The following is a 12,367-nucleotide window of genomic DNA, read 5'->3' on the forward strand; positions in this document are numbered from 1 at the left end:
TGAAGCTAATGGCCAGGAAAGAATTCTTGAGACATCCTTGATGTAAATATGTGGTTTTGTTAGAGCACGGGGACACGACCCATGGGCAGAACGAGGCACACTGGGTGGTGAGGAGTGGTGCATTATGTACTTTCAAGTTGGGAGGGGGTTAGGGATAGCGTAAGTCTCTAAGGAATTTGGAAGCAAGGTTTCCAGGGAGGTTTTGAGGGAGCTAGCTGCTGTCAGGAAAAGGTCATTTAGTACGGTCTAATACAGCCTGAGTTGTGAGACCTTTCAGATGCATATCGGTGGGTCAGATGCTTGGAGGATGATAGCCGACATGTACCTTGGGGGGTAGAGACAAAAGAAGCTTCCAAAGGAATTTTTATATGTTGAAGTAGACTTACAGGATCCTGGGGGTTGGGCTAAGACTGCCTTTTGCCCTTGGCAGAGTACTAACGACGAGGTAGCTGAGCTCCTAGAGGAAGGTCACTCTGCCTGTTTCAAGGACTCGTCAGTGGGCTGTAGGTAGTAAGGACATTTAATAATTTTTCTTCTGCCTTTGTTTCTTACATCATCAGACACTGGTGATTCCATGCAGCCCTGGAGGTAGACAACATTTGGGTTTGGGCCAAGTGGCCCTTCTTGGGAGGCTCTTGATACCAGGAGAAGAAAAGAGGGGGCTCGTATTGATTCTAATTTCCCTCGTTGAGAAAATCCCTTTATATTTTTGACATGTGCGGCACAGTAAAATGAGGATTAGTTTAGGACTGAAGAGTGTTCAGGCTCAATTACAAACTCCACTGTTCATCCACTAGGATATCTTGGGCAGGTCCCAGAATTCAGAATACAAATGATACCAATGGGCATATCATTTATGCTTTAAAGGTTCCTGGTGGGGGTGGGGTGGGTGGGAGGGAAGTCCTCGGGTGTTCTATCCTCCTGCCCCAGTCCCTCCCCAGGCCCTGTGAACCTGGTTGCTGATTCACCAGGCTCAGAGGCTGGGGAGCACCTGGTTATTGAAAGTTGGAGGGAACCAGTTGGCTTTGGGAAGCCAGATGCCTTTCCCATGCAAAGAGAAACCCTGCTGACTTCTGGGAGGAGGTGACAGAGGAAGGTGGGGCTCAGGTCTCTGAAATATTAGGAGGGGAGCAGAGCTCTTAGGGAGGAAGAGGGAGGGGGATGTTGGGGGGGCAATCTGGAGAGAGGAAGGGGGCAGCACAGCACATTCCAAACAGTGCTTTCTCCTGGCCTGCAAACTCATTACCACCTGCCCTCTCCACCTCCCTCGGGATAAATTTCTCAATCTCCGTGAACACTGCCACCAGTTCCCCCAATGGTTAAATGCTGAGACTAACACCTGCACTGGCAAAGTCATCATGAGCACGAGAGATCATTCATTTTAAGCACCCAGCACAGCTCAGTAAATTAGAGATACTGCTGCTAACGTTAATGGTTTTAACTGATTCCGACCTATACAGCGCTAACCTAGCCTAGCGAGCCCTTTATCCACAGGATGTGTTGTGCACGATGATGCTCTAGAGGCCATTCTGCCCAGCTAACAGAGTTACTGATTTGGCAGGTGGGCATTCGAGCTCCATGGGTAACGGTGGGACACTATTCTCACATTGTCATTCTGTGGCCACCTGATCTAAAGTCACAACCCAGACACTGTGTTCTAATCCTTTGTACTGTAATCATCGCCACTTGCTTTGTGTCTGTGACCTGTTTGTTTGCTTCTTATTCACCATCCCCTCCACTTGAATGTCAGCTCCATGATAACTGGAGATTTCCTTCTTCCCCATCTGATCGGCAGCCCCTGGAACACGTTTGGGCTCAGAGTGGGACCGCGGCAAGAGTCCTGGGGGTAAACGGGTTGTAATTAACGAGTGAGGAGGAGACACTTTATGGGTTACGGTCCCAGTGTTCACGGCCTTGGAAACCAGAATCTGTGTGAGGTTGATATGTGGACATCGAGGGTGGTAGATTGTTTGTGAAGCCGAGCACCACCACCACAGCTCCAGCCTATTTGTGATTTCATGTGCTTCCTATCAAGGGGTAGAATCCATTCCCCTTGAGTTGTTCCCATGACTTGGTCATGGGCTGGTTCCATGACTTGATCAGTCGAGGAGATGTGTGAATTCTAAGCCTCAGCCTCCAGAGGACTTGGAGAGTCTGTTCTCATGCTCTTAGAACACTTTGTGAGATGGAAACACTCATGCAGAGGGAGACCATGTAGAGAGAGGCTCGGAGGTCCCAGATGTTCTAGCCATTCCAGCTGAGGCCTCTGACAGGTGCATGAGGCCCTCTGAGCCCAACCAGCCTCCAACTGACCACAAATGCCTCACTAAACCCAGAGGACTCCACGTGCATCCAAAGAACTGCCCCGCTGAGCCATGCCCAATTTGTTGGCCCACAGAATTGTGAGCAGTGTAAGGGCTGTTCTTTTAAGCCACTAAGTTTTGGGGAGTTTTGTTCCATAGCAATAGATACATAATGCATTTGGAGAGAGATTTCTTCCCCACACTGGGTGGCCAGGCTGAGAATGTGCAAGACTGGGGGCTACTAGGGGCTGACAAATTGGGACTCTCAAGCAGAGAGAGCCAAGCAGAGAGCAGCAGAACCAAGAGAGGACAGGGACAGAGCAGGAGCCATGAGTGATGTTGAGCCCCTGAATCCAGGAAAGACTGAAGCTGGTTGCTTTCCTAGACATCTAGTTTAGCTAATGAAAATCTTCCATCTCTAAGTCTGAAGCTAGTAGCTATTAGGATTCCATCACCCACAACTGGAAGGGGACTTGCCGACATTGATTTGCTGGGTGTGTTCAGTGCAATTCGGTGGCAGCCACATTTTGCTGGCCTGGTGAGTTCTAGTGTCTTTAAATGTAGTTTCCATATCTGTCAAAATTTCCTGATTTCAACAAATTATCATATTGACAATTCATTCGGCCGCTCTTTATTCAGCACTTACCTTGTGCAGGCTGGACATTCGGCAGGTGGTAGGACACGTCCAGTGTCCCCAGGGCCCAGTCCAGGCTCTTTAATTAGCATTGCATTAGATTCCAAGTAGAAAAAGAAATGGACATGATGAGCATGTTCACAACTCCCCTCACCCTCTTGTGAAAAACGAGGGGGGCTCATGGGTGAAACACCTACCATAGGTCTAGCACGAAACTGCTCGTTTTTAGTTTCACTCGTGGGACAAACTATAAGGCCATTTCCGAGGTATCTGCTTCATCACCAATAATATCTTCCTTTAGATGCTCTTTTCTGCTCTTGGAGCTCACACAGAATGCAGCATCCTCGATTTGCCACATGGTGAGGCGGTGAGCGGCCAGGAAGGCCTGCTCTAAATTCAAGAGGCACAGTCCTGGGGCTGCCGGAGGTTCGGGCTCCTGGCACGCTCTGAAAGTCTGCCTCTGCCTTCACCACCCACAGGTCTTGCTGAGAACCCAACTCCTTTTTGCCTTGGCCTTTATTACTTCCAGCTCTCGTTCTTGGCTGAGACAAACCACAGTCCTCAAATGCTGTGATTTAATGAGAGGAAATTTACTTGACTTAACGTACAGATTTTGCCAAGGGACCTGATTCCGATAAGGATAATTATATCTACATCTTGGTGTAAATTACAGCTAATGTCTGAAACTGAGCAGCCGCCAAGCCCCTGTCATTCAATGAGACCTCCTTCCTTTGGGGTTCACAGCCGGCAAAGGAATGTTCAGTGGAAGGGAAGCCTGGTTATAATGATCTGACCCCCTAGAGTCCCCTCATTTATTCCAGTAAGAAGTAGTATCAGAATAGGGTGTTGTCTGTCTTGACCTGTGCTCAGCCAGAGATGGAAGGTGTGGGGCGGGTTTGGTTCCAGGCATATGTAGGCGACTCCCACGTGAATTTTCACACTCTAGACTCAAACCACTGACCAGTGTGGTTTCCTACGCTTGTACATAGAGCTACTGTGTTTGGCTGCCATTCCCATGTCATTGGCCCTTTTGTCTCAAATTCCTCCCTGCCTCTCCTCAGCTGGGCAGAAGCCAAATACCACCACCGAGATGACGCTCCCACACTACCACTCGGGGGTATCTGGCCTAATGGCCCACAGCCAGTTCCTCCACAGGGGTCCCTCCCATCCTCCTCATGGCTTTGTCAGGACATTAATTCGTTCAGTGAGTGCATAATGAGCACTTGCTGGGAACACGGGGTCCTGAGAGTAATCAGTCATTTTTTTGTAGGAGCTCTTGGGGAGCCTAGGAGGGGAGCTACCCAAGTGAACAAAGGTCGCCATGAGAGAGATGCTGTGCTAGATCCCTGAACATAGGTGAGCACAGGCTTCTGTGAGAAGCCAAAGAAAAGAATCCAGCCAAGACTGGGGAAGCAGAGAGAGAGCTTTAGGGGCAGGTGTTAGAAGCTGGAGGACGAACAAGAAAATAGCCTCTGGACTGAGAAGGAACGTTGAAACCGAAAGATGAAGGAAGCCACTCCAAACTGTTGACAGAGTTTTCTTCAGGGGGACTTCCAGGGGGGGGAAGACCCAGTGGACAAGTGATCCAGGCCCCATACAGCTGCTATTCTCCATCAGGTCCAGACAATAACCCACAGCTTTTCTAGGGGGAGGGCATGGTGGTGAGGTCACAGGGGAGTTACCTAAAGTGGGGCCATCTGTACACCACCTTAGGGAAGATGGGACAGAACAAGCCTCCTCACATTCCTGTCAGGGCATATGTTAACCTCCAGGGGGCCTGGAACATGTATCCCCGAGAAAGGTCATTGTGCGGATATGAGCAAGATGGTGGACCAACGATGGAGCCAATGTTGTCAGCACTCCTATAGTAGGGAGCTTCAGTGTTGCCTTTCAGGATGAATAGAAATCATCCAAGTGAGAAGGAGAAACACATTCTACATAGTGGGGCCACCAGACTCATGCTGCTGATCAGTGGTTTGGTTTCCACACAGATTCTCAGCCTTTTGAAGGAAGAGATTTGTTTCATCCATGTTTGTATCCTTAGTACCTAGGATAGGTATACACTAGGTGCTCAACAAATGTCCGTGGATGACTGAACTAGACTTCACCCCAGAGAATATTAATTCTATTCTTGTTTGCGGATTTCGGCTCTAAGCAGTGCCACACACCTCAGTGAATAATGACAAAACAGAATGGAAGAGAATGGTCTACATGGGCTATCTACATGTAGTTTTACAAACCATGCCAAAACGTGGCAGTTTAAGGCAACAACAAGCTATTATTCCTTGTGATTCTGTGAATGGCTGAGTGATCCTTTGGCTACTGTCCCCTGGACTCACACACACAGCTGCATTCCGCTGCAGGGTCCCTGGATCGGGGCTCGGCTGGGACAGTGGAGATAGTGGGATCCTCCCCTTCGCTGGCCTTTCATCCTCAGAGAGGTTACACTGGGCTTCCTCATCACATGATAACATCAGCATCCTAAGAGGGAAAGCCCGAGAGCACGAATGCTTATTAAGCTTCTGCTCATGTCATATTTTCTGATGTCTCTGCATCCAGAGAGTTGCATGGCCACGTCTAGACTCAGTGCGGTCGGATGTCACACAAGGATGAGTGACTGGGAGGTGTGATTCACTGGGGCTGTTGATGCTTCAACCCACCACAGGTCTTCAGGTATCTGGTTGTCACACTGGAAGGGATGGTACATGCCAGAATCCTTGTTCTGGAGATGAGCGGCCAAATTTCTGAAGTACCACAGGGCAGCGATTGGAGCCCTAGACTTGGCTGGACTTGGAGCTGGAAGAGCAGGGCTTGAGTCAGATGAAATGAATCTGACATTTACTTCACAGGTTACCTCCGGCGTCAGAGGCTGCAAACTTGAGAGGAAGAGAAATCAGTATTTTTGGGCAGAAAACCCAGGTCGGCACCACAGCCAGCTTCAAGACCCCAGCAAAGCCTCTGTCACCAGGTCATCTGTGAATGTGAATCCATGCTTCCCTAGTCCTGGGGTACCCTGTGCCCTAGAGGGACAGCTTGCTGAGTGTCTAAAGATGGGGTCTGCTTCGTATGTTCTCATTTGCCTCAGGCTCTTTCCTGTTACGACCTGTATGAGCTGAGTTTAGGCTTCGTCACAAGTAATAATAATTCAAAATAAGAGTGACTTGAAAGATATGGAAGTTTTGACTCTGAAGCAGAGGCCATTGCTGGGTGGTTCTGTCCACGCCATACAGCCCCAGGGTCCTTATTCCCCTGTACCCTTGGGATGTGGCATCAGCGGCAGGGTCCAAGATGGTGGCCCGTGCACACCTTTATCTGCTCCTTCCTCCAGTAAAGGCAATTCCTTGTGTGCTACATGTGTGAGACAAGAAGTCAGCCCTCTCGAGGTCCTGAGGGAAGGAGGCAGAGAGAAGGTCTTCAAGATGTCAATGAGGAGAAGAGGGATGTGAAATCCAAGTAATGGCTGGCCTGTGTTGTGGGGACAGAGTTTGAATCTACAGTGAGTCCAGCGATATTAACTTTAAAGTGAAAAATGAATATATAAAGAATTTCTACTACCTTCTTTCCACATCTTGGCGAGCCTGTGCCCTGTGCCCTGCTCACTCACCCCTCTCTGTGGGGACACTGCCCTGGGCGACCTGTATCAGTTGCCTATTGCTGCCAGAAAAATTACCACAACCTTGGTACCCTAAAGCCACATGAATTTATTATCTTCTAGTTCTAATGGTCAGAAACAATAAATTCAGGATGTGGGCAGGGCTGCATCCGTTTTGGAGTCTCTAGGGGAGAGATGGTTTCCCTTCAATTCCCAGGATGCTGCCTGTGCTCCTTGGCTTGCAACCCCATCTCCTCCATCTTGAAAGCTGCCAGTGTAGCATCTTCCAATCTCTCTCTCTCCCCCTCTACCTCTTCTCTCCCTCCCTTCCTCTCTCCCCCACAAGTCCTTCTCTGACGACGACCTTCCTGCCGCCCTCTTATGAAGACCGCTGGGATCACACTGGGCTGGCTGGACCATCCATGTTAATCTCCCCATCTCAAGACCCTTAACTCGATCACAACAGTAACGTCTCTGTTGTCCTATAAGGTGACATTCATAGGTCCTGGGGATTAGGCCTTAGACATCTCCGGGGGACATTTTTCTGCCTAGCACACTACCCATTCATTCAACCAATGATTATTGTGCATCTGCTGTGTGCTGGATACTATGTTAGCTGGAGTCAAACGGTCATGGCTTCTGCCCTCCTGGGGGTAGTTCTTCATCTTTTAAAGATAAGCACCAGCTGATAAGGCCCAGCAGGTGGATACACACAAGCATATAGCCACCACCCCAGGAGTTCAGCTTCATGACTGGAATGGGCCTCAGTGTCAAAAACAGGGAGGGACTTTTTAGTCTTCAGTGACTCTCCTCTACCCCCCCTTACATTCTCTCCCCAGAGGGTCACCTCCTCTGTCCCTCTGGCCAGACAGGGAGGGTTTCTCTTGAGGCTTTTTCTGTGGGCACTGACTGTGTGGCTCTGGGAATTGGTCTGTTCTGATTCTCACCTTTCACCGACCCCCAGTGAGGTGGCCCTGTGAACCATTCCTCCATCTCTGTGTCCCCAGTCCTCTGGATCCTGACGGGACACTTGACTGTTGCTGCTTCCTTGATTTTAAGTCTTCTGTGGCAAGCAGGAGCCAATGTGAGGAAGCGCAGGGTATTTTCCGGCTCCCTGATGTGTCCTCAGAGCCTACCTAGGGCCTAGCCCATGCTAGGTACCTACTATTTAGAAGCTAAATCCTCAAGTCTACACATGAAAGACAACATTCCACAGCTAAGATCTCTTTTTGTGCTTTAGTTGGCTTTTGGGTTTCTGGCACTTTTTGCACCCACCTATCACTTCCTCTCCATATTGAGACACTGTCCAAATCTTTCTGCCAAACCGAAGCTGGGGTTATAGTGCACGGACTTGGCAATCAACCCAAGGAGAAGCCTGGTGATGAAAGAATATTCGGTGGGAAAGGAAACTCAGAATTCAGATTTTAGCTAAGTCTGTCCTTATCAAGAATGGTCAGAAAAGCCTGAGGAACTGGAGTTGAAGGGGTTTCAAGGATGTTGCTATGACCAGAGATAAGAGTTCTTCTCTGGCCCACACCTACTGTGAGATAAATTCAAACACACACATGCTAAATCACATGCACTTTCATGAGGCAAGCACAGGGAATCACCCAAACCACACAGGTGTACATTACCATGACAGGCTGGACGTCGTTCAAACCCAAACAGCCCAAGCACAGAAGGGCTGGAAGAGTCCTCAAGCATATCTACTCCTAGCAACTTCTTCCACAATTGACGATCAGATTTTCTTAACCACAGTCAAGACAAGCCATCACCCCACGTTTGCTTGAGCGCTCTTTGTAGTGGCAAACTCACCTTCTGTGATGGTTAATTTGCTGTGTCAGCTTGACTGGGTCACAGGGTGCTCTGATACTTGGTTAAGCACTATTTTGGGCATGTCTGTGAGGGTACTTCCAGACAAGATCCGCGTTTTAGTTGGTGGACTGAGGAAAGCAGATCGCTCTCCCTGATATGGGTGGGCCTCAGCCAATCTGTCAAGGGCTAGAATAGAAAACAAAGAGGCAGAGGAAGGGAGAATTTGCCTTCAGCTTTACTGGTTGAGCTATGACATGGGTCTTCTGCCCTGTCTTTCCACCAAGACTAGATTCAGCTTCCGGGTCGTTCTTAATATTGTTTTTTTTTTTTTTTTTTCAGAACAGAACAGAACAGAACAGAACTCCCTTTGCAGTCTCTGCCCCAGCCACTGGAAAGTTACTTCTTCCACATCCTGATCCTCTTTATGCCTTCTGAGACACGTCTGATGCTCTGAGGCGAAGACAGTTTCAGGCATGGAAGTCTTTAGCCCCGTGGGACACAGCCTGGGAGGGGCAGAAACTGAAGGATGGTGTATTGGTATCAGCTTCTTGAGCCTAAGGTCCACAAGGCCGAGCCACAGGTTGGTAATAGGTATTTATTAGAAGGTACAAAGAGTCTTTCCACTGAATTCCAAAAATGTTCATCTAGGACCAAAGCCCAGGGTCCCTTGAGGTCTCAGGACCCAGACTGAGGGCAGCTTACGGCAGAGTTGGAACCAGCACCTCAGTCTGCGGTTTCCCGTCTCCGTGTCTCCTTGTCAGACTAGATTGTTTTCCTGTGAGAAAGTCGTCAAGTGCTATTTCCCTAATTTCATTTTGAAACCATGGGCTAAGTCATGAAGGAGACAGGCCGTCGAGCCAAACAGAAGGGTGGATCTACTGAAACATAAGCTGACAGCCCTTCCACCTTCCAGAAGAGTTTGGAGATTCAGCTACGAATAAAACCCAAATGGTTGTGACGTTTGATTAGCAAAGGTTTATTTTTAAATACTTAATACTATTAACTGTGTAGGGAAATCTTTGATCTCCTGGAATGGCGAGATCATCCATTTAGACAACCCCGTTTTTGGCATAATTGTCCCGAGTGAAGGTGGGGTCTGGCTCAGGCCTTCCGGTCACCTTGGTGTCAGGTGCAGCCGGGTCAGTGTTGTCTGGTGGGTGTGTCTTGTTCCTTTTGGCAAATGCCTGGCTGATTTCCGCATGGGTTCTGTTTTTCGTCTCAGGCAGGACAAAATAGAAATAGACAGCTCCTGCGAGGCAGATTGCGGCGAAGACCAGGAAACAGTAGGTGTCCAGACTTTTCTGTGGAAAGGAGAGACAAAGAACATCAAGTAGACAACCCCAAAACTGGTGTGAAACCATCTCTGCACAGGTTTTCATAGCTCCCCATGCCTCTATCAATATTCCTGGATGGCACACCGCGCTTGTTTCGTGGGCTTTAACGGCCAGCAGTGCTGGGCTTAGCATCTGTAGGAGATGTTCTCCCAAGAGCCATGACTACGTCAGCTTCCAACCCTGGGACCCACAAGGTGATGGCAGTCTTTTGTTTTCTTTCTTGAAAACTAGGCCTATAAAAAAAAAAAAGTCATCGTGAAAGCAAAATGTCATACTTGCTCAACGTTATTTTAAGATTATATTTACATACGATAAATGAGGGTGTCTGGGACGATAAATGAGGGTGTCTGGGACTGGACCCGGCCGGCTGAAGCCTGAAAGTCATTTGTGACACCTCCTGTCCCCTCAGGTGTCATGTGGGACCCACGCACTAAGTCCCAGCAGGCTTCCTTCCTCAGACAGCTCCCCAGTGTCGCCTCCCCTCATGCCCCCACTCCGGAAGTCCAGCCCAGCGGTCGGCTAGGGCCATACGGGCCCACCAGCTTCTGAGCTTGTGGGAAGGCAACCACAGACGATGATCTATAAATGGATGTGCATGGCTACATGCCAGTAGAATTTTATTTACAGAAAGATAGATCAGGCGGTGGGTAGGAGTTTGTCGAACCCTGACTCACTGAAGCAATCATGGCCTCTCACCTTCTTCACCTGTGTCCCCCATCCACGTGGCCTCTTCCCTGTCTGCTCTCTGTGAGGCAGCCTGAGGAGTCTTGCAAAACCATATCTATTTCATGCCAGCCCCCCGCTTAGAACTTCTCACTCACTTCCCCTGGCTCTTGGGATGAAAACCTACGTCCTTAGCTTGTCCAGGGAGTTGGTGAGGTCTCCTCTCCTCTGTGCTTCCTCCGCTGGGGCCTCATCACTCCCACCTCCCACCATGTTTCTGCTGACTTGCTGGTCCCTCTTCCTGTGATTTTCCACCTGCTCAGCTCCTGTCTCTCTCCTCCAGGAGCCGGCCCTGCCCCAGGCCAGGCGCCTGAATCATCATCTCTCCTGGTTCCACCCTCCTTCCCTGCATGTCGATGATAACTGCAGAGTTATGTGTGTGGCTGCTTGATGAAAGACTGGCCGCCCCATGAGGCAGCAGGGTGATATCCGGTTTTGCTCATCACTGTGGCCCAGGGCCCATGTCAGCGTGTGGACAACAGCAGGTGCTCAGTGGATATTTATGGAGTGAACAAATCAATCCATCTGTCAATCAGATTTTGAATCTGACAAGTCAAACTGTCTTAAAAGTTTCCCTGTTGCTATGGACTGACTTATGGGCCTCCCAAATTCAGATGTTGAACCCCGAACCCCCAATGTGACTGTATTTGGGGATATGGCTTTTGGGGGATAATTAAGGTAAAATGAGGTCATAAGGGTGGGGTCCAAATCCCATAGGATGGGTGGCCTTTTAAGAAAAGGGAGAGAAAGATTGCTCTTCCCTTCCCTGTGCACACCAAGGAGAAGCTGCAGGAAGCCATGGTGAGAAGGTGGCCGCCTGCCGGCCAGGAAGAAAGCCCACACCAGAAACTGAGCCAGAGAGAGGTTCTTAGGCATCTTCCTAGAAAAGCAGATCTTGGGCTGAAATTGCCCTTGGGCCCTCATCTCCTTACAGGTTCAGTCTGTTACAAAAAGAAAGCTCTTTAAATATCTGTCTGCTCGTTTGCAGTTCTCTTTTCTGCGGCAGTTCCTCTGCAGAACAGAACTTGCAGGACAGATACCTCGAGTCCTTCAGATAACCCATTTCTCTAGGCCACCTGGCAGGTGACTGCAGGTCATCAGGAAGCTGGAAGCCTGAAGCCTGAAATAAGCTCCAGGGCTCACTGACCACTGACTTGCTCCTGCAAGGACCAGACCAGACCAGTCAGAGCTGCAGCGGACCTCCCTGCCTCCCACAGACTTTCCCCTCATTATAACGCTAAAAATCATGCCCGAGGTGGAAATTTAACATGCAAATAAGGCATAGGGCTCTGGCAACCGCATCCCCACACCCAGCTTCCTGTTTCCTAACTCCTAAGGGCTAGGACGGTACTCCCTTCTCCACCTCAGCCCCTCAAATTCTTCCCCGACCACTGTTCAGGGAGCAGCCCTGTACGCCTTTTCCCAAGGCTGTCTTCCTCAGGCCTGGGAGTGAGCTAGCAGTAAACACTTCCTGCACCATCCTTGGCCTCATGCCTACTTCTACACACAAGAGTTAAAGAACCCCAAGTTCTGTAACAAAACCACCTCTGCTGGCATCTTGACCTTGCACTTCTGGGCTCCAAGACTGAGAGATTGATTTCTGCTATCTAAGTCCCCTGCCTGTGGTACTTCGGGATGGCAGCCTGGCAGACTAGACTACCCCTAGCCCCGACTTCCTATCATTTATGACTATGAATAATTACAACATCTAGGTCTCCGCTTTGAAATGAAGGACATTGAAGGGCACCTGGGTGGCTCAGTCATTAAGTGTCTGCCTTTGGCTCAGGTCTTGATCCCAGGGTCTTGGGATGGAGCCCTGCATAGGGATCCCTGCCCGGCGGGGGGCCTGCTTCTCCCTCTCCCACTCCCCCTGCTTGTGCTCCCTCTCTCACTGTGTCTCTGTCAAATAAATAAAAAAAAAAATCTTACATTGAATTGAAACTTGTGCAAATTCAAATACTTTACT

The 12,367-nt window shown here is 49.4% G+C and overlaps 1 protein-coding gene across 4 annotated transcripts in view; it reads right to left on the reverse strand.

Annotated features, from left to right (window-relative positions):
• Positions 1-4,445: 4,445 nt before the first annotated feature.
• Positions 4,446-12,367, reverse strand: part of SLC2A9 (solute carrier family 2 member 9) — a 214,319-nt gene continuing 206,397 nt past the window's right edge. For 3 of the 4 annotated variants that reach the window (XM_080797062.1, XM_080797063.1, XM_080797060.1), the window contains 2 exons: positions 8,345-9,645; positions 4,446-5,813 (listed from right to left, as the gene is read on the reverse strand). In XM_080797062.1, coding sequence (XP_080653188.1) covers positions 9,394-9,645 — 252 coding nt within the window. In that variant the 3' untranslated portion in view covers positions 4,446-5,813; positions 8,345-9,393. Of the gene's footprint in view, positions 5,814-8,122; positions 9,646-12,367 lie in introns of those variants that run through there. The other variant, XM_080797061.1, reaches the window with a different exon arrangement.

The sequence above is a fragment of the Martes martes genome (assembly GCF_963455335.1).
Source record: "Martes martes genome assembly, chromosome: 2".
In the NCBI taxonomy this organism is placed as follows: Eukaryota; Metazoa; Chordata; class Mammalia; order Carnivora; family Mustelidae; genus Martes; species Martes martes.